Source organism: Lolium rigidum, chromosome 7 (assembly GCF_022539505.1).
Source record: "Lolium rigidum isolate FL_2022 chromosome 7, APGP_CSIRO_Lrig_0.1, whole genome shotgun sequence".
In the NCBI taxonomy this organism is placed as follows: domain Eukaryota; kingdom Viridiplantae; phylum Streptophyta; class Magnoliopsida; order Poales; family Poaceae; genus Lolium; species Lolium rigidum.
This window is the reverse complement of record NC_061514.1, coordinates 263,945,373-263,967,271: the sequence shown is the minus strand read 5'-3', so window position 1 is coordinate 263,967,271 and position 21,899 is coordinate 263,945,373. Positions and strand designations below refer to the sequence as shown.

The window sequence follows — 21,899 nt, the reverse complement described above, 5'->3', positions numbered from 1 at the left end:
ATACTCCATCTTGGAGTTACTAGCATCAACTTAGCCAGAGCCTCTACTAATAACGGAGAGCATGCAAGATCATAAACAATACATATGCAATAACTTGATAATTAACATAACATGGTATTCTCTATCCATCGGATCCCGACAAACACAACATAGAGTATTACAGATAGATGATCTTGATCATGTTAGGCAGCTCACAAGATCCAACAATGAAGCACAATGAGGAGAAGACAACCATCTAGCTACCGCTATGGACCCATAGTCCAGGGGTGAACTACTCACTCATCACTCCGGAGGCGACCATGGCGGTGTAGAGTCCTCTCGGGAGATGAATCCCCTCTCGGCGAGGGTGCCGGAGGAGATCTCCGAATCCCCCGAGATGGGATTGGCGGCGGCGGCGTCTGCGGAAGGTTTTCCGTATCGTGGTTTTTCGCATCGTGGGTTTCACGACGGAGGCTTTAAGTAGGCGGAAGGGCGGAGTCGGAGGGCCGACGAGGGGCCCACACCATAGGCGGCGCGGGCCCCCTTGGCCGCGCGGCCCTATGGTGGCGGCGCCTCGTCGCCCCACTTCGTATCCCTTTCGGTCTTCCGGAAGGTTCGTGGCAAAATAGGCCCCCGGGACTTGATTTCGTCCAATTCCGAGAATATTTCGTTACTAGGATTTACGAAACCAAAAACGAGCAGAAAACGAAGCGGCACTTCGGCATCTTGTTAATAGGTTAGTTCTAGAAAATGCACGAATATGACATAAAGTGTGCATAAAACATGTAGGTATCATCAATAATATGGCATAGAACATAAGAAATTATCGATACGTCGGAGACGTATCACCCACCAAGTGGGACTCCACCTTGTTGGCCGGCCATAGAAGAAGGAAAGGGGAAAATCCCTTTCCATCTAGGTTTCCAATTTTGGTAAGTTTGGGAGTTGGACTCCGAAGTGGTTTTTGGGGGAACCCTAGGTTTTCCACCTATATATAGAGGAGGAGAGGGAGGGACTGAAACATCAAATCCAGCCGCACCACCAAGGGGCTCCCAGGCCGGCGCCCCAAGTGCCCACTCTCCCAAACCCTAGCTACTCCCTCCTCCCTATTTCTCCCACCGTGGTTACGGCGAAGCGCCGCCGGAGATCTCCACCACCACCGTCACCACGCCGTTGTGCTGGTGGGATTCCGAGGAGGATCTACTACATCCGCTGGCCACTGGAACGGGGAGAAGGACGTCGTCATCAACATCGTACGTGTGACCGAGTGCGGAGGTGCTGCCCGATTGTGGCATCGTCAAGATCTTCTACGCGCTTTTGAAAGCGGCAAGTGGTCGACTACATCCACCACGAGATTTATCTCGTTAACGCTTAGCGATCTTCGAGGATATGTTGATCTTCACCTCGTTGCTATCATCTACTAGATTAGATCTTAGCTTGTTATTCGTTCTTGCGGTAGAATTTTTTTATTTTCTATGCTACGAATCCCTACATGTGGTGGCGCCGTCGTCCGTCACGATAGTGGTGGGCCTGGTGGCGTCGTCATTCGTCGCAGCGTTGGTTGCTGTCGCTGGCACTATGGCGTGGTTTTTTAAAGTCATGTGCGTAGTACAACAAATCGCACGATTAACGCATGGTTTTTTAAAAGCCATGTGAGTAGTAGACCCACATCCTCGTATACCCTTGCATAGTACTAGTGACACAAGTAGAAGTGTTATGATCTAAGCACCATTGTTTAACATGGTGTGTCGCGTGCTTTGGAAGTTGTGGTCCAATGGAGACTGGGATGGAAGGGAAATGGAGATAGCGGCGGCCGGGCGTTCTCGTTACCAAGTAAGATACACTGACTGAATTTTGTACCAGTGGTCTCTGTCCTCGTAGGCCGGCTGGCTAGCTTCTGGGCACTAGTGCTTCTGCTATTTGAAAAGAAAAATCACATTATGTGTTTGAAAAAATTAAAAAATAAATCATGGTGTAGCCAATAAATTATCTTATAATTTTTTGGCCTACATAAAAGTGATAAGCGTGTGGATCTAGGTATGCATATTTCAAATCTCTAAATTTCAACATATTTTGTCTTTTTCTGTAACCTTCAATATAAAGAGTTTCATATTAAAATTTTACACGTTTGTAGGTTACGTCATTTACTATGTTCATATTTATTTTTAGATTTTTTTGAAACATATATATATATAATTTTCGATTATGTAAACAGCAGGCCCAGGAGCTGAAGATACTTTTCGGTAAACGTTGGGCTTTTTCACTACATACTCCTAGATACAGCAGGTCTGGGCCCTCCGTTTTCCTGGGCCCGGGCCGTCACCCTTCTTGTTCCGGCCCAGAGACGGCCCTGCACCAGCATTGAGGAAGCCTCCTAGGGTTTGTCGGGAGTCGGGACTATCTGTAGTCGGGGCACGAAGCAGCGTCCGCCGCAGCACGGCAGGCCGGCAGCCATCTTCGGTTCAGTTCAATCTGCTGAGCTGCGTCCGCCGCAGCACGGCAGCAGGCTACATCTTCGATTCAGTTCAATCTGCTGAGCTGCGCGGCACTCATACCCACGAATCACTGGCAGAGATAAATGGCGAGATCGGCACTCTACCTCGTCGCGCTGGTCGTGGCCGCCATCGCGCTGGCCACGACGCAGGCGAGCTTCATCTACGCCGAGGAGGACCTTGCGTCGGACGACTCCATGTGGGCGCTGTACGAGCGCTGGTCCGCGCACCACGAGGTGGTGCGCGAACAGGGTGAGAAGGCCAGGCGCTTCCCCATCTTCAAGAACAACGCGCGCTGGATCCTCGACAGGTATGGCAGGAAGGGAAAGTCCGCCATCAACAACTTCGGTGATATGACCTACGAGGAGATCACCACTCAAGCGACGGGGTTAAGGGAGAGTAACCAAGATGAGCATTGCAGTAGCACATTGCATTCCTTGATCAAGGGAGCGTGTAATTCACTTGCAACATAATTTCCATACTTCAATTATGTCATGATTTCTAACATATTTTCCATACTTCATTATGCAGGTGACAATTTCTGAAGAGTCACAATGCACTCTAAATTCTCAATTGAACTAGCTAAAGGCCCGTACAGCTAAAACATCTATTTCCTCATCATCAGCAAACAAATGTAAGCAAAGTTCAGTTCGCGAGGGATTTCAAAGTCGTGACATTATGTATCTGAGTTTCAAAACCTGTGCTGTTACAAATCAATGTATAAACAATTGATCGAGTCAATCTTCCCATCAACAATTTCTCTTCATTTCAACCCAGTCTTACTTTCGAGTGGCAAGAGTAAAGGCTACAAAATTGGAAACACAACTCAATTTTTTTTTTGAACATAACAGACAACTCAAATTAATAGTTGCAGCCTTGTAGGTTTACCTTAAACATTCAACTTCGATATAAGCTATAAGAAATTGATTTTAGAGTTCATCTGGCTGTGGTATAAAAAAAATGAGACCAACAGGGGAAGGACCCCACGACATTTTATTAAGAAGAAACAACTGGGCGCAACACCTGCGGAGCTGCGGCTCGAACACGGGGTCAAATCGTTCATTCAATGGGTTTTGAGTGTGTGAGGAGTGGGTCTCAGTTTCTCAGATTCAGCTCCCACAACCTAGTGTCAGCAAGAAGGAAAAATCTAATGAAAAATACTTAGAAGCATGCCCACCAAGCAATTACCAAAATGTGAAAGCTGAACTCTATGCACAGTTTGATTCCATCTTTTTCTTCAGCAAGTCCACATAAGTATAAATAAACAGATAAATCAATATTCGATTTAGGTTAGTTAAGTAAAGAAGATCAACAATTTCGACAACTTGATAGCATAGAAAGGCATCAATTTGACATCACTGATTAGAGAAATTAAGATGAGTGATGTAATATTCACAAACATTTTATTTGAAGAGGGAAGAAAATCTCACCTTGTAAATAAAATGAAGACAATCCAAGTGAAGGTCTCTTGAGATTTTGGAAACCTTTGTTATCATCTAGGGCGTGTTTGGTAGGTCTCATGGCCCTTGGCCCTCATTAGTAGAGCCAAAAACGGCTTGTTTGGTTTGGTGACCCTCACGCTATCTGGTCTAGCGCGAACTTTAAAGCATCCCCGGAGAGGTACGCTCAAATCGGCCATTTTCCTGGGGCTAGGCCCGTTCAAGCGCGAGGCAGGTATCCACATCGACCCATGGGGAAGGAGCCGGGGAAGGAGCGTTCTTTCGGGAACACGCGCCATTAATCCTCTCACTGCTCACATCTGTCGAGGAAGGAAACAAAGAAAAGGTGGCAAGAATGACGTTAAGGCGTTCCAATTCGAAGAAATAGCCAGGATAATCAGGATTGTTTCGTAAAAATAGCACGTCTTTGTCCATGTGGGGGGCTCTTTTTCGTGACGCCAATAAATACAAAGATGTCTATGCAAATATACCGATTCAACCAGGTGCCAATAGAGCTGCCAGTTGGCCCCGCGTGGTCGGTTCGGACTAGAAATACACAAAAATACCACTATTGGGACTATTCTACCCCATTTTACAACTATTAGAATGAAATACATGTGGAATATAACTATTGGGACCTGAGGTGCAAATAGCTTTTTGAAACAAGCACGAACTTTGCCCACCTCCACTTTTATTCCAACGTGTTTATTTTGCTTGGCTGCGTTCGCACGGCGGATATCGACAATAGCAGCAGCTGCCGCTGCACTTTCCTCTGATCCCATTTGACCGCGACTCGGCAAGCAGGCAGCGTCGACGACTATCAACTACTAGCGCACCTCTTCTTCTTTTTTTGAACAAAAACCTCTTCTTTAATCTCACGATCCGGATGCTAACAAGGACGGAAGGACCCGAGACTTCCACTCCGCGTGTTCTTATGATTACGCACGAATGGAAGCATCTGTCTGTATTTCGATTGAAGCAGCCGCTACCGCACGAGCATCGCGTCGGCCGTCAAGATCACCCTATCCTCGATCCTCCCTGCCGTCCGACCACGAGGTCCACACCGTCCTCATCCACTTCAACAACGGCATGGACTTGTTTTCTCAAGGCGCAGGCGGACCGTAGCTACTAGTTTTTTTTTTTTTGAACAAGTCACCGGGTGAACCCACCCGATAAAAGCTGCTATTAATAATACTGGAGTACAAGAAGACCCTAGAAGTACAAGGAATTACATAGGGGTCCAGAAAATAAGCATAAATGACCAAAGAGAAAACTTGAAAACGCGATCAAGCCCTCTGTCCTCCTCTTCCTCCAGATCGAACTCCGACGACGGACTGCGGCCACACCTCCGGGGAACAAGCCACTTGGAGACGAGGCCCAGGAGAGCACCGACAGCCGGAGTAAAGCAACGGTGGAGCGACATCCCTACTGCCATTGAGTCCGACGACGGGAAACCGCCATTGAAACGTCGGAGATGAGCTCCTCAACGAAACCATCACAGCGGCAGACCAGCTTCGAGCTCAAGCCACCGCCATGGGCCTTGAGAAGCGAGAGGGAGAGCCAGCAGCAACAAGTACTGCATCAGTAACTAGAAGAAGAAGCCGGATCTGCGCAGCATCTCCCGCCCCTCGCCTCCACGGCCGGTCAGGTTGGAGAAACACGCCGCAGTCCGCCTCCAAGCCAACCTCCCTCGCCACCATGGCCGGCCAAGGAAACAAGGAGGCTATCTTCTTCTTCGGTTGCTGATTCCTAGGCGCCTTATCGAGGAGCCTTGCCGTCGACGAGCTCCAGTCCCAGATCCGCCACGGATCTGGAGGGAGACCGCCGGCGACGGCCATCTGGTGCTGCGCCGGAGCACCAAAAGGGCACTCAACCCCTGCCACCTCCAGATCGAGTCGAAGACGACGACTCCGCCCAATCCCTCTCGCCACTGATGCCGGCCAGGAGCGGAAGAGGAGGCGCCATCAGGAGCTCAAGGGGGATGACGAAGGCCTTATTTGGAGATCAGCCGAGGTGGAGGCGACCTGAACTCCGGCCACCGGAGCAGAGAGGAGTACCTCCAACACACAGCACGCCCTAGATTTGGCCGAGAAACTAGGGCTCTTACTCCACCACAAACCGGCAAACCGCCGGGAACTACTCCTAACCTAGGAACCTACTCCGGCACCTCACCTCCGCCACCTCCGGCCAGCATCGCCGCCAGAGGGGCTCGGGATCGGCCCGATTTATCTCGGCAGCGCCTCTGTCTACTGTAGACGAGCGAGAGAGAGGTGGGGGTGATGAGCGTCGATATATGGTTCTCTGCTGGAGCTGGTAGCTACTAGCTTAGCAGCGACAGCAACTTGTGCATATCAAATTATCAAAATGTTCCATTAGCCAACCAATTTTCGTTGCCATCAGCGTGCGTCTTTTTTACTAAAGCAAAAAAAAAAACATGTGGAAGTGATTTTTTTCCAAAAAATCTATTGATCTATTTATAATCATCAACATTCTAAAAATAATAAAAGTTATAAATAGGTCACCATACCACCTAGCGATGACTTTACTGGCACGAGCCGAAGGCAAGCCGTCATGCTCGGCCCTCCATCACCGGAGCAGGGTAATCGTAGTAGAGATTGCCGTTCTAGACATATGAGAAATCATATTGCTTCCCAAATAACCAACGCACGAGGAAAACAATCATCGCTAATGATAAAAAACATAGATCGAAAGAACTAAACCTGAAATCACACCATTGAACATTAAAACCGTCTGGATCCCATGAGATCTGCGGGATAAACAACTCCACATGCCTTCCACCGATGCTAGGTGCACACACCGGAGCAAGGATAAGTCGCCTTATTCTCAGGATGTCGCCGCCGTCCCATCCCAAAGAAGACGTTGAAAAACTTAAAACAAGAAATAGGAACCCTCACGCCGCGAGCAAGAGACTGGGGTCCGCCACACCTCCGAGCCCTAAAAGACCATCAAAAGTAGGACAGACCTAGCATCGATTTCTCGTAGTAGGGATTGTCATAGTAGACGGATGAGAAGTCATCGTGCTAAAGTTCCAATAACCAGCGCACAAGAGCAACAACTCATCGCCAATGAGGAAAACCACAGATCGAAAAAACCAAACTTGAAACCACACCAATGAACGCCAAAACCGATCCCATGAGATCTTCCGGATAAAACAATTCATGTTACTTCCACCGATGCTATGTGCACCACCAGAACGAGGATAGAACACCTTATTCTGACTCCGGGATATCGTCGCCGCCTCATCCCAAAGAAGACGCTGGAAAACCTAAAACAAAACGTAGGAACCCTCACTGAGAGACCGAGGTCTGCCATGCCTCCAAGCCTATCTAAGGCGGGACGGACCGCCGACGGTGGATGCGGAAACTATAGCAGTGAGGAGGAGAATTTGGCTTCAGACCTACGACGACGACAGAGTGCGTGGTGGATGGTTCGGGTCTTCAGGACCAACGGCGGCGTCGTGCGGGTGAGGCCATTCATGTCCTGATCGTAGCATCATGCTGCGTGGCGCTATGATCCACCGTGTCCATCCCGAGTCACCTTCCAAGTGAGATCGAGCGTGTGAACGCCTCAGCGGCAAGCCCCTTTCCCGCTCCTTTGGCGCACGCACGAGCATGATCAGTGCGGAGCAACGCGGTAACAGGAATTAATGGCCGGTTTCCGTTTACGCGGCCACGGCAGCCGTGCATTCATTTTCCAGGAGTAGCGAACAAGTTAGCAAAAGGAACTATGCCACCGAGAGGCTGACACCATGGTGGAGTGGAGAGCGACATCCCGAGAAGCACTGGTAAGACCGTCGACCACGAATACACGATGGTATCATCGGTGGTACTGTACTTGTACTACTATGTTCTTCTCTTCTAGAGTACTCCCTCCGTCCATAAATAAATACACACGCGGGTATTTTAAGATAAATTGTGAAATGAAGTAAAAATACATTGGAAGATGCATCTCCCCTCTTTAATTCTTTCAACTCCAATGAGCTAAGGCTGCTCATAGTGGGGAGTAACTTAGACTAGTAACATGCATATGTTACTAGTCCATGTTACTACCTTTATAGTGGGTAGTAACATCAAGATAGTGTCATAGTTACACGTATTAATTAGCTTATAGACTCATTGTGCCTTGAAAAGTGTGATGTTACAGTAACTAGCTATGTTACTCCATCCTCCTCTCTCCTCGTTAACTCATTGCCACATCAGCATTTTTTCTTGAAAAGTGTGATGTTACTGCTGAAGTTACTCCCACTATGAGCAGTCTAAGTGCATGTATAAAATAAAGAGAACATATGCTCAATATTACTGGGTTTGATTTCCGTGCGATGAGAGAGAAACAATTGAAGTGCATTGAAACGATATGAGTACACTCTTTTGTGGACAAAATTAAGAGCTAGATGTCCACTTATTTGAAGATGGAGGGAGTATATTATACAAGCCCACAAACGCATATTCCAGATATAATAAGAAAATAGAACCAACTAATAAATAACATGATTAATTATATGTGGAAATACTCTTGTGTTTTGGATTAATTAAATGTATTGCATGTGATGCCTGCTTTTTTTATGCCTGCATGTAACATTCACATTAATGAGCACCATTTCCTGAGGTAAAAATCTAATCAATTTTTTCGATTAGTGTTAATGACCTTCTATAGAGGATTTTTTTTTCATAGTGACCTTCTACTTCCTCTCTTCCAAAGAATGTAGCTTTTGTTTTTAGAAAAATCGAGCAAGTAAAGTTTGACCAAATACTTTTTTAAAATTATCAGATATCGTATGAAATATCTTTCATGATGAATCTAACGGTGTTGGTTTTATTTTCTACATAAAAATGACGTTCTCTAAAATCTTAGTCAAACTTTGTGTAGTTTGATTTTTGAAAAAAATCTTTATTTATTGGAGCGGAGGTAATATTCAAGAACGGATGGAGTATCATGTAATTAATGCATGTAAAATCTGATGCGTTACTGCAATTAATGATTAGAGATCATAATGGTATCACATGTAGATACCGTATAGCATGTACGATTAGAAAAAAATCAATGTTAAATATATATTGTACTGCACAATTTTGCGTTGAGATTCTACAAGTCAATAAATATAATGAGATTGTGATATTACTACACGATACAATGCATTATAAAGATAGTATTGTCAATAATATCATATGCAAGATATGATGTGGGTACCGAAGAAATTAACATCGGAAAGGCCCACAAAGTATAATATTAGCACAACAAATGTTCAAATTTACATCTTTGGCCACATGAGCAAGTAGCGTTCGGCGGTACATCCGTCGCAAATGAAAATATTGCTCAAAGCTGTTGTATTAGCTAGTCTCTTGTTTTTTTACCGACCACGGAAGAAAACCGCCTTTCTTCCCTGCAAAAAAGAAGAGCATCCTTCTATTATCTATACAAGGTCGAATTAAGGGTTTTCGCATATAAGAATAGTACCGCAAATTAAGTTTTGATAAAAAAATCCTTACCATTTAAGAAGATCATACCTGACATAAAATGATGCGGGGATCTTAACATTAATTACATATATGATTCCGCCTTCTTCAGTGCCTAATTAAATTGTGGCTCAATAGGGCAAACAAATGGCTTGAAAAAGGGGTATTTGTAGATGGTTGTGGTTGTGAAACTTTGTACCTAAGTTTTATAACAACATGCAAATTAACTAAATCTAAGTTGAGATTCAAATTTTTGATTAGGTTTCGCACCGTGCAACCATGTGCACCACCGATCTCAGGGCACATAACTTATACCCGTGAGCTTTGGCACACAATTGTTGTATCTATAAACAAGTGTCAACCCGGTTGCAGAATGCTATGTGCCCCTTACCAACAGAGTACGAGTATGAAATACGAATAGGTAACAACTATTTGTGTACCCTTGTTATATGTGAAAATTCAGAAAAAATAAAGGTTTTGTCACATTCGAGTTGTCCAACTATTGTAGCCCCCCATTCACGGAATATAGTTAAACTATATTTTTGGTATTAAATGAAACTCGCGTAAGTTTGAAAAAAGAACATGGTTAAATTTGACAAAAATGTATGTAAACATATTGGCGCGAACAATTTCTAAGAATCCCAGTAGATGCATCATGAAACGTGCTTTAAATTTGTTTTTGGGACGGGGTAAATATGTCTAACATTTTATTGAGGATGGAGTAGCGCATCGCATTAGGGTTTGAACGAGCGGCATGAGCAAGGTTAGCGTCAGCACATTGCTTGATCTCTACACTCTGGTTTAATTTACATGGTTGTTTGTACCCCATGACAAGGCGGAGATGGCTGCTATGATTTCGACAGCACGAAATTGCACAGATCATGCTTGATGGCAATTGAAATCCACTCACCTAATCCCCTTTTGCTTTACCACCAGTTGCCTTCATCACTCACCCAAAAGAAGTTTTCTCCAAAGTCCTCTCCACAATCAAACAAGGCCACGTACAGGTACAAGATTTTTCTTTCTGCCAAGAAATAAACAAATAATGCAACAAACAAACAAACAAACAAACAGGCATAAAACGAGAGGGAGAAAGAGAAGGCAACGCGACATAGTAGTAGGGCACAAGCGAAGGAGGAGGAGAAAAAAAAGAGGGCAAGAAAGATTGTAAATCGAGGCGAGGCGAGACGCCGAGAGATCTTTGACCAGCCTCCGGTCTCTTTCACCTTCCTCCCCACCCCCGGCCCCGTCGTTGGCTTGGCTTTGCCACTGGCGGATTCACACCGCGCTAGTCCAGACGCCGCCACCGCTGACCCCGTCTACACCAAATCCCCTCGCGATTTAACCACCCCACTCCACCTTCTCTCTCTCTCCACACACACCAAACGCGCACGCCGTCCACCATTTTCCCCTCGATTTGGCCTCTTCCCCTCTCCGCTCCACCCAGCTCTGCTCGCAGATCTCCTCTAGTCAGGTCAGCCCGGGCCCGGGCGGTTCCCTCCCCAATTCGGAACCTAGCACTCCGGCTATTGCCGGGAGATGGGCAACTGCTGCGTGGGCGGCAGCGGCGGCGGCGGCGGCAACCCCAACAAGCCGGCGAAGCAGAAGAAGGGCGCGAAGCCGAACCCCTTCTCCATCGACTACAACCGCTCCGCCCCACCCACCTCCTCCACCACCAACCGCCTCGTCGTCCTCCGGGAGCCCACGGGCCGCGACATCGCGGAGCGGTACGAGCTGGGCGGGGAGCTGGGGCGGGGCGAGTTCGGGGTCACCTACCTCTGCACGGACCGCGCCACCCGCGAGGCGCTCGCCTGCAAGTCCATCTCCAAGAAGAAGCTGCGCACGCCCGTCGACGTCGAGGACGTGCGCCGCGAGGTCGAGATCATGCGCCACCTCCCGCCCCACCCCAACATCGTCGCGCTCAGGGACACCTACGAGGACGACAATGCCGTGCACCTCGTCATGGAGCTCTGCGAGGGCGGCGAGCTCTTCGACCGCATCGTCGCGCGAGGGCACTACACGGAGCGGGCCGCGGCTGTCGTCACCAAGACAATCGTCGAGGTCGTGCAGGTCAGAATCAATTTATCTTCCTTACTTACTACCCTTGATTCATTGCCCTCGACCGCCCGCCCGCCCGCCGTTTTAGGGTTTCACACGCGCTTACTCCCCTAGATTGCTTTCTTGCTTCCGGTTATTATTATTAACCTGGTTAGTTACCCTCACACACTCACACTATGTTTGTTCAATACGGGATCCACCCACCCGTGCTAGACAGTAGTAGAATAGCAACTATACTATATATGACAAGATGATTTACAAGTAGATGTTACTACTGATTTTGTCCCTCCACCCACATTGTTGGGATCAACTTTTTTGGCTATCTATATCACATGATTCTGCTCTGCTGTCTATGCGTTCTGACTGAATATGTTATGGTCAAATTTGGGAAGCAATTAATTACTCTACTGTATTTGATCTTGTTCGTTCTGGTTATTAACTTATCCATGCTTGCATTTTTAGTTTGCTAGTTACTTTCCATGTCAGTTCAGTGACTAATATATATATTTGCCCCGTCCTCTGCAATATCAGATGTGCCATAAGCATGGGGTGATGCACCGGGACCTCAAGCCAGAGAATTTCTTGTTTGCAAACAAGAAAGAAACCGCCGCATTGAAGGCAATTGATTTTGGCCTCTCCGTTTTCTTCACTCCAGGTACAGTCATGCTATCCTACTCTTGTATATGCTTCTCTGAACTTTCCTAATTTGGTCCATCCCATCACTTGCCAATGTGTGCTAATGGTTCATTATGTGCAGGCGAACGCTTCACCGAGATTGTTGGAAGCCCTTATTACATGGCTCCGGAGGTGTTGAAGAGAAATTACGGCCAAGAGGTCGATGTTTGGAGTGCAGGGGTGATTCTCTACATTCTTCTTTGCGGTGTCCCTCCATTCTGGGCAGGTCAGTTTTGTGCCTGGAAACGGTCAGTTTCTTCACTGGCACATGTCAACTACATTGAACATTTCTAAGATATATAAGTGTACTGTGTACATGTGTCACGTTCTGCGTTGAAGTTTCTTTTCTCCTTAATTTGGCTTTGGGATGATTGGTCTGTGGACTGCGGTTGACAAAATATATATATCTTTTGCCGTTGAATGTTCTTTCTGAATAACATGATTGTTTTTTTCCATTTTATAATGCAGAAACTGAACAGGGTGTTGCTCAAGCAATCATCCGTTCTGTCATTGACTTTAAAAGGGATCCGTGGCCAAGGGTCTCAGATAATGCAAAAGACCTTGTCAGGGGAATGCTTAACCCAGATCCAAAGAGGCGATTAACAGCCCAGCAAGTTCTTGGTAATAATCAAATCTCAATGATTCTGTGTTTCATTCCTTCTGTTCTTTGTAAACCGATATGGTGACTTTCCAACCTAAGATTTGATGCTTCTAAGTTGCTGCTAAGATGATGTACAGCTTATATTCCAAGCTGCGAATTGAGTATATGACTATATATACTTCTCAAGATTCCTTCATAACCTGTGTTTTCTTCCAGACCATCCCTGGTTGCAGAATATTAAGAAGGCGCCAAATGTCAATTTGGGTGAAACTGTTAAGGCCAGACTTCAGCAGTTCTCTGTGATGAACAAGTTTAAGAAGCATGCACTTAGGGTATACCTCAGTTTTACTTGAACCTCAAATAATCCTCTTTTCACATTAGACTTGTTTCTGGGAATTTCCTCATATAATATATTTTACTGCAGGTCATAGCTGAGCATCTTTCAGTAGAAGAGGTGGCTGGCATAAAGGATATGTTTGAAAAGATGGACCTTAACAAGGATAGTATGATTAATTTTGATGAGCTGAAGCTTGGTCTGCATAAGCTTGGGCACCAAATGCCTGATGCAGATGTCCAAATACTAATGGATGCTGTGAGTAATCAGCATTTTTCTTTATTTTGGAAAACTTTTGCAGCTCTTTGTTGTTAGACCATAGTCCTCCATTTTTATGTTGAAACACCCTTTCTGCAGTGTTATTAACTGGGTTTCATAAGTATTACATCAGATATCAGAATTCAGTGATTAAACCTTTAAATTGGATGAAATGGAACTGTTAGCATACTTTTGTGGTAGCAATTTTGGAAACAACACCTTCTGAAGTCTCAAATAAGAAACTTGCAGAGCAGTAGAGAGAAAATGATCGTTAAGTCTTACTTTTTTGAACTTGAAAGATCCTTTAGCATTCGGTGCATACAATTTCTACATTTTACTGCGTGATGAAGGAGACGGGTGTTTTTATTGTATATTTACTATTTGTGCATGTTGTGTCAGGCGGACGCTGATGGAAATGGATGCTTAGACTATGGTGAATTTGTTACTCTCTCTGTTCACCTGAAAAAGATCGGCAATGATGAGCATCTCCATAAGGCATTTGGATACTTCGATCGGAACCAGAGTGGATATATTGAAATCGATGAGCTCCGCGAGTCGTTGGCTGATGACCTGGGACAAAATCATGAAGAGGTTATCAATGCCATCATCCGTGATGTAGACACTGATAAGGTTTGTGGTTCCTCACCAACTAGTTGGCAGAGCATGCTTTTTTTTTCTCCTCTTTTGATGGCTCTGATTTGACTGTTTGACTGAAATACTGAACATTGTGATTTCACAAAATGTAGGATGGCAAGATAAGCTTTGATGAGTTCGTGGCAATGATGAAGGCTGGAACTGACTGGAGGAAAGCCTCCAGACAGTACTCCAGAGAACGGTTCACTAGCCTCAGCTTAAAGTTGCAGAAGGATGGATCGTTGCAAGTAACGAGTACCCAATAGTAGATGGTAACGCAATAGACAAGTTGTGAATTCCAGATGAAAACCTTGTGTAGCTTCCTGGTTCTTTGTTGACAACCATTTCTTCTGTTCATCTGGATATTCTGTTGCGCTCTAATTTTCGCTTGGTATCCTGATGAGGCATTAGTTGATTGTTGAAGATTTATTCTGTACGTAGATTGTGTGATCCAGGCCTACCACGAAGTGTATGCTGTTGATGAAATGTACTGTACAAGAGAAAGAGGGAAAGAATAGTTGGACGTATGCATTTCTTCTCTTGTGTTGTTCATTATGTTTCCTTTTTCGTCTGATTGGTTGGTATATCCTGAAGCTGAATGACTAAAAACTCAAACCTAGCAGCTTATGTCCAAAGTGAGGGTCTGTTTGATTCGTAACTTACAATATAGGAATAGGAGGACTATAGGATTAGAATGTCCTAGAATGGCATGACCAGTTCAGTGTAAGTGACTTGCCGAAAAATTTAGAGAAATTGTAACATGAGATTTGATTGGATGGAAATTTTTCTCTAGGAAATTTTCCTATGCATTCATAAGGATTCTAACCTACGAAACAAACTAGGAAAAATTCCAAAGGATGAAAATCCTACTAAATTTCTATGGCAATTTTTTGAACCAAACGAGCCTGAATGTTTTGCACATTTGTCAACTTTGACCGTGAAAGCAGTTCACACTTGCCAGGTAAGCAACGCGTGTATAACGGATTTACTTTTGGAGATTCTGTCTACACCGTTCTGCATATAGCATGTCTATGCATAGATTCATAAACCAAAAGTCCACAACATAATCTTTAATTATGTAACGAGCGCATTGAATCTAATTTTGGAGTGTTCGCTACTTGCTTTATTCTCTACCCAGAAATGGAATGTCCATGTCTGATGAGTGAATGGAACAAGTGGATTTGAAGTTGGACTTGTTAGCTGGTCAAGAATCCATGACATTGTCACAGGCATAGAACAAAGTAAAATAGAATGGCCCGTTCAATGTTGCCCAAAAATGTTGGATCTGGTCGGCACAAGTTGCTGTCTCGTTAGTTGGCACGGACATTTGCGACCGAAACTGGTTGCCGTCCTCAAGCAGACACTACAGCAGCAGCAGCAGAAGGTTTAGGCCCGGCCGCCCGGGAGCGTCGGATCTGAAAGAGTCGAAGCTGTACCTTCTCAAGCTCTCTTTGACCTGTGTGTTTTTCTCCGCTGACGTCGCACTGTGTCTTCACCTGGGATCTATCTACGTTTCATCGTGTGGTTTTCTATCTGATCCTACTGCTGCTGATTAGTGTGAACGCAAGGTATCATGAATCCCATGAGTTCACCTTCACCAAATTTTATTTTACAACGAAACACTAGCTAAAGGCAGGAGACCTAAACACAAGCTATTTTCACATGACAACAACCTGGAGACAAAAGAAGAATAAGATAGAGAAATTACTGCTGGCAGATGGTGAAGAATCAACTAATCCAACAGTGATGGAGAGTCAAGTGACTTAATTGTTCAAAAACATGTACATTCATTCTAGTATCACTACGCAATTTCTGAGGGTTCTTGTAGGTTTTTGCCCGATTTTCTTCTAAAAACTGAGCACTCTTTTTTTAATTTATGAATGGAGCAAAGCTTTTGCCTCCGTTTCAAAAAAACAAGTTATTGGCCATGGTCGCTCCGGTGCAACAGAAGACAAGACTCTGGCGGGATTCGGCTTGTCATTTTTGTGTTGGCTTCTATTGTACATGTTCGGTATGCGCTCTGCGCGTGTGTGTTCGATCTCTTGTTGTAACTCCTAGCCGGTTGAAGGTTTCGTTAATTTAAATCCTGACTCTTTCGAGCCTTCCATTTTAGTAAACCCAGTTTCACAAAAAAAAGAGGAGTCACAAGTAAACCATGTTGTCCTCCTTCTAATAACTAGTGAGCCGTTTCTGCCCTCCTACTCCTAACCAATTACCTCAATTGAACTGTCAACAGTCAACAAGATTTGCAGTCCAGTTATATATGTCACTGTAATAAAACCAGATCGAACGCCACCATATTGCCCCATTGCTGCCGATTTCCACAGAAGAATCCACCACGGTTCACCTCGGTTGCCTACAAATAACAGAGGTTCGGTCAAACTAACTGGAAACTCTAAATGTAGGCCAAGCTTGTGAGCCTTTTATTTAAAAAAAAAAACATGAAATGAAGTCTGGATACTATGAGTGTGCAAATTATCAATACCGATTACTTTATATTTTTGACTACAAAAAAATGAGAAGTATGAATTCAGGTACAATGAATAGTGCACATTTCAAAAACTATGAATTTGTTAGATTTTGTCATTTTCATGTAGCTAAAAATGTAAATAATTTCGCAGTTTAGATTTTTGTACGCTTGTAAAATATATCATTGACTACATCCAAACATTTTTTATAATTTTTTGTGCGTGTAAATATAATTTTGAATTTAAAAAAAAATAAAGGGCTCGTTGGAGCTTGGCTTCCATTTATTCGCACCCTCAAACTTAACAATTTTTATTGTCTATTTACGAACAAAACACTTACCAAAACACCAACACCACCTGCAAACCATTTATCTACAAATAATATTACGATCAAAAGATCATCAAATTCCACAACACACTTTCATCTCTCTAATAGAGTCCAAACGCCCTATCTAAAACCCAATCCTAATTCCAAACACTACGGGATAGACCTCAATGACCACCAGAACGATGGCTGCTCTTCTGGCCCCGTCTAGGGATCCTGTACGCCATCTAGGGATCCCGGCTTCCTCCTCCGCGGGCGAACGATGGCTGGTCTTCTGGCGCCAGCCATCTCCGGCGAGGTACGTGCCTCCAACCCAACCCCTACTTCGTACGGAAAACCTAGATCGCATCAGCCGGACAGCCGCGCGAGAAATCTCGTTCCGTTTAGTCCGTAGGAGCCTGTGGGTTGTTGTTGTTGGCACGGTTACACTTTTTTTTAAAGCCGGGGTGCGGTTACACCTTGTTCATGCTTGATTTTCACCAAGATTGGTGGGGATTGGTGGTGGGCCGGATCAATTTCACTTACTCCTTCCGTCTCAGTTTACTAGTCTTTCCCATATCCCTATGTCGCCAGTTTGACCTATATTATTTAAATTATATAATATCAAAATTATATCATTAGAAAATAGAATATCTAAACTTTTTAATGATATAATTTTTATAACATATAACTAATGCTAACTTGATCAAATTTGCGACCTAGGGGTACGCGTACGCCTAATAACCTGTGAGAGTACTATGAAGGGGTCTTTAGAAGAAAAAAAAGTACAGTCGTGGCCTTTTTTTTTCAGGAAACATCCCATTTTTTCAGCCAAGGAAACGTCCCACTCAAGGTTTAAAATAGCGCGCTATTTCTCCGCTAATACCACGCAATAGCATATTTGGAGGGTCTACGCTAAATTTTAGTAATTTTGCTCGCTATGACGCTATTTGTGAAATAGCATGATATATCGTGCTAAAACTTCATAGCGTTAGCGCGCTATTTTTTCAAGCAAAGTTACTTTCACTTTTTCGTGGTGATGAAGTGCAATATGTTGGTTCCTCTTCTAGATTAGAACTTAATATCGCTAATGCTGATGATTTTTAATAAATAATTTATACTATGTTGTTGCCTTGTGGAGTACTGATGTTAGCCTTATGAAAAATTCGAGATCTATTTGTTGTATGTGGCTATGTATGTATGATTCAGCCATTTTTTGGACTAAATATCCAACATTTTTAGCGAAATCCTTTATTTTTAGACTGTATTTGATATTTTTTCAAAACGCTATTTGAAATATAGCACGCAATTAGCACGATATAGCGTCCATAGCATTTGAAGGAGACCGATGCTATTTCATTTAGCACGCTATTTTAAACCTTGGTCCCACATAGTGGAGGAAAAAACTACTCGCTTCGCCACTCGGCCTCCTCCGGTCCTTCTTATCCTCTCGCCCTCGCGACGGCGGTCGCGGCGAGGGCATCCAGGCCTCATTCTACCGAAGCTCCCAGGTTCGAAGGATCGCTGGCATCCTCCGCCTCCTCCCTTTGTTGGTGACGAACCCTACCTTTCCTGGAATGTTCCACGAGTTTTGTCTTCGTCTCCCTCCTCTTCAGTGGGAAATCTTTTCTAGATATTTCTTATTGGGATCATACTCCAGTCGAACCAATTTGGCGCGGAATTGATTGTTGCGTGGTGCGGATATCAGCTTATTTTTTCGAAAGATAAATGTGATGTGTCAACGCAACCCACATTCCCCACGCCATGACCATCCCTGCATTAGAGAGGAAATTGTCTGTGTTTAATTACTATAGCAATTTCCACTTCTTGATTTGAATCAGCTCTGCTCTTCGTGGCGCCCAATTGATATGAAAAAACGAATTAATGTGTTTTCAGAGAATGAACGAATTACATTATGTGATCAATGGCTCCGTAATTGTGTGAATGCAGTGTTGTAGTGCTAATTCCGTTTACATGCCTGTCCAGGTAATTGCGCAAGGCCAAGTTTATGCAAATGGCTCTGTGCCAAGGCTTATCTGCTGGGCATGCCCAGCTGCTTGCTTTTCCTTCTGCTAAGCCTTCTCTCTTAAGAAGATCATGCCTTCGTACTCCAGCAGGCTCATTGAGTCTGAAGAGTGCCCATCTTTTAGGCGCGAGGAAGAACTTTTTGGTACAAGCTGCACGAGGTATGCATAATCTAATTTTCTTGTGGCTATGTTGTTTGCAATTATGATGCAATTCTCTTCTGAACATATATGATAGATCGTCCTTAATCCTTAGCTCCCTGATCAAAGTGAAAATATGAGTTGCTGCAAACTCCTTTGCTGTCCTTCATATAGTACGCTGCCATTTTCTAACTTCCTTATACAAATATTAGGATTACTTCTAATCATCCGGTAGAGAGCAGACAATGGGTTGTCTGCAAATAAACAAGAACATAAATACGAATCAAGTAGGCAATATTAAATGTCTGCAAAGGTATTCAAATATTGTAAAATTTTAAGAAACAATTCTTGCAGGCATACCTGTTTATAATTTTACAAAATGTGTCATTCTTGTACTAACTGCAGGTATGATATACATTTAAATAGTTACAGATATGTTTTTGTGCTGATAACTTGTTACTACATCTTAAACCATGTGATTTCTACTGAAGGGGTATTCTTACGCATTACCTTGTACTCTTACAAGTAACAATTCTAACACTAGTATTCAGTTGAAGAAGTCCAGCCTGCATGTAATTATAGACTCATAGAATTTCTAGCTAAAACTATATCTGTGTACTCTTTAATTGCTTCAGAAATATTTGCAGAAGTTAAAATTGGGATTATATATGTTGGCATTATATAGTATGTAGAAATATCTAATACATAACTCGATAGAAGAACTTCATTAAAAATTTACTTAAATGGCTAGTACAGCATGGCTGATAGTTGAGATTTGGAACTACCGAATACCGTTTATAACCTCTAAGGTTGCCACTTCTTGATTGGTAGTGTTCCAATTATCGCAATTCAATCCTGGTTTCTCCAGGAGGCTGCTAGCACTGAATTACCATACTTTTTTTATCACTGGCACACTCATATACTATCGATGTCTGTTATCTCTAGCAACATCTTGAGTGTCCTGTGAGGCCGTGACCAGTTTTATTGGATAGTAGAATATCTGGTCATGCTATTCTCGAGCTGACAGTCCAATAATAGTATGCGGTCGTAAATCTTTTTGCTTGGGAGGACCAGTTTTTTGTTGACAGTTTACTGTATAAAAGAAAGCTCATGGTCGAGCCAATGTCATGAAGTAAACATGTAAGATGATTCTTTTACTCATGATGTCATTTTGTATACTTGACTTATCCAGAGGCTTCATAAATCAGTCTAATATAAACCATAATGAACTTATCATAATCAAAGAGAGCTTATATTGTACTTCGATATTGGAACTGAGACAGCTCTACACGTATAGTACATGTCAGTTTGTGTCTTGTTTGTTAGATAATTTTCTTTACATTTTATTTTATTACTTTGTTATATTCTGATGCTTAAATCCGTTCTTTGGTTCTGAACACTTAGTTCTTAAAATGTATTTCACTGTAGTTATAACATATATCTTGCAGCAAGCACTGATTGTCTTCGCCATGACATGCGGACATCATTTTCGAAGGAGGGTTCTATTAAGGGCATTCCATCATTATTGACCCGGCACAATCAGCGTCAAAGATCTGAAGTTGGTTGTCGAGCTTCCTCTCTAGCATCATTCAGCTATCCTGAGCTGACTTCCAAACCAAGATGGTGGTGGAGAACTCTAGCATGTGTGCCATATTTGCTTCCACTTCACAACATGTGGTCGTATGCTGATGTCATCTACCAGTTGCACACGTACCTGCAGGGGTTTTCATTGGTTTACACCTTCATCGATACCATGACACTGCTTCCAGGGTGGCTCTTGCTGGTGATATTCATGACAGTGTACTTCTTCGTTGTGAGGCGGAAGTGGTCACCCCACTTCATGAGGTTCCATGTGATCTTGGCTATCCTTCTGGACACCGGCTCTCAAGCAGTGGCAACAATGTGCACCTGGATGCCCAGCATCGTGTACCAGGGGAAGCCGATGCAGTATTTTTGGATGTCCATTGCTTTCATTCAGATCTTCACGGTGCTCGAGTGCATGCGGTGTGCTCTTTCTGGGATGTACCCGAATGTGCCTTTCATATCCCACACGGCGTTTATCCATTCTGATCTGAATCTCTTCAGGTAGCCAACTGCTCACCATATCAGGTTTTTGATATCAGAAAGATGGAAAAGGAGACGGAGGTGCAAATAGGGTAGTATTTTTCTGGCAATAGCTACTTACATTTCTAGACTGTTTTGTTTATATTTTTTTAAAAAAATTATCATGTTTAAGTGCGACCAGCCCTAGCTGGGACCTATTCTGTTATGGCAAAACCTGAGCAGTGACGCTACTTGCATCTGTTGAATTGCTTCAGTGGTGTAGTTATCTGCAGTTTTTATTTTTTAGAAACGTGTAAACTGGAATACATGGTTCCTCATGTGCTTTGAGTTAACCTTTTAGTCAAGGGAATGCATAGCAGTGTGGGCGTGAGTGTGGGTCTTGACACCTGTCGTCCAGCCACATTCTGAACATGGCTCAAATGAGAGAGTCTGAACATAAGAAATAACATCTGTCTCTGCAATTCCTGTTATATTTCCCGTCTCCAGTGTCCGAATGTTGATTTTCTGTGGCATTAATAAATGGAGAATTTTTTTGAAAGCTTAATAATAAATGGAGAATCACCAGTTATCTCTACCATTATATTAGACGTGTTCAGTATTTGTGTATAACTGATCAATACAAACGATGCCACATGTCTCTACCCCTGTACATTGTTTTAAGGCTCAGAAGGGTATCACGGTTAAGTGTTAGCACCTCAAATAATATACTCTCCCGATTCAAATTAATTAACACCACTTTATCCAGATACGAATGTATCTAGTCAACAGAATGTATCTAATCAAAGTGGAGTCAATTAATATGAATCGAAGGAAGCACAATAAACACACATAACATGTCGCTATGTTACTTGAATCGTGCACAGTAGTCCAGACACAGACGGATGGGCCTGGAGCATGGTGTGTGTGCACCCATGCAGTCAAGTTGAACATGTAAAATGCATGCAAACCATAAACT

The 21,899-nt window shown here is 43.7% G+C and overlaps 3 protein-coding genes across 5 annotated transcripts; all 3 read left to right on the top strand.

Annotated features, from left to right (window-relative positions):
• The first annotated feature begins 2,455 nt into the window (after positions 1-2,455).
• LOC124670465 (thiol protease SEN102-like) lies at positions 2,456-3,212 on the top strand. The gene is made up of 2 exons (XM_047206962.1): positions 2,456-2,924; positions 3,003-3,212. The coding sequence occupies exons 1-2, from the start codon at positions 2,558-2,560 to the stop codon at positions 3,014-3,016; spliced, it is 381 nt and encodes a 126-aa protein (XP_047062918.1). The 5' UTR covers positions 2,456-2,557; the 3' UTR covers positions 3,017-3,212.
• A 7,538-nt stretch (positions 3,213-10,750) lies between these two features.
• On the top strand, positions 10,751-14,474 carry LOC124669660 (calcium-dependent protein kinase 20). The gene is made up of 8 exons (XM_047206232.1): positions 10,751-11,454; positions 11,974-12,097; positions 12,200-12,343; positions 12,586-12,738; positions 12,935-13,050; positions 13,143-13,310; positions 13,710-13,940; positions 14,057-14,474. The coding sequence occupies exons 1-8, from the start codon at positions 10,924-10,926 to the stop codon at positions 14,207-14,209; spliced, it is 1,620 nt and encodes a 539-aa protein (XP_047062188.1). The 5' UTR covers positions 10,751-10,923; the 3' UTR covers positions 14,210-14,474.
• Positions 14,475-18,096: 3,622 nt separating this feature from the next.
• Positions 18,097-21,261, top strand: LOC124674212 (protein TIC 20-I, chloroplastic-like). Of its 3 annotated transcripts, none has more exons than XM_047210249.1 (3): positions 18,097-18,226; positions 18,702-18,901; positions 20,329-21,261. In XM_047210249.1, the coding sequence occupies exons 2-3, from the start codon at positions 18,724-18,726 to the stop codon at positions 20,967-20,969; spliced, it is 819 nt and encodes a 272-aa protein (XP_047066205.1). In that variant the 5' UTR covers positions 18,097-18,226; positions 18,702-18,723; the 3' UTR covers positions 20,970-21,261. The 3 variants fall into 3 exon arrangements, with proteins under 3 accessions (XP_047066205.1, XP_047066206.1, XP_047066204.1); XM_047210250.1 differs by having other exon boundaries at positions 18,106-18,264; XM_047210248.1 differs by having other exon boundaries at positions 18,106-18,268.
• Positions 21,262-21,899: the final 638 nt, after the last annotated feature.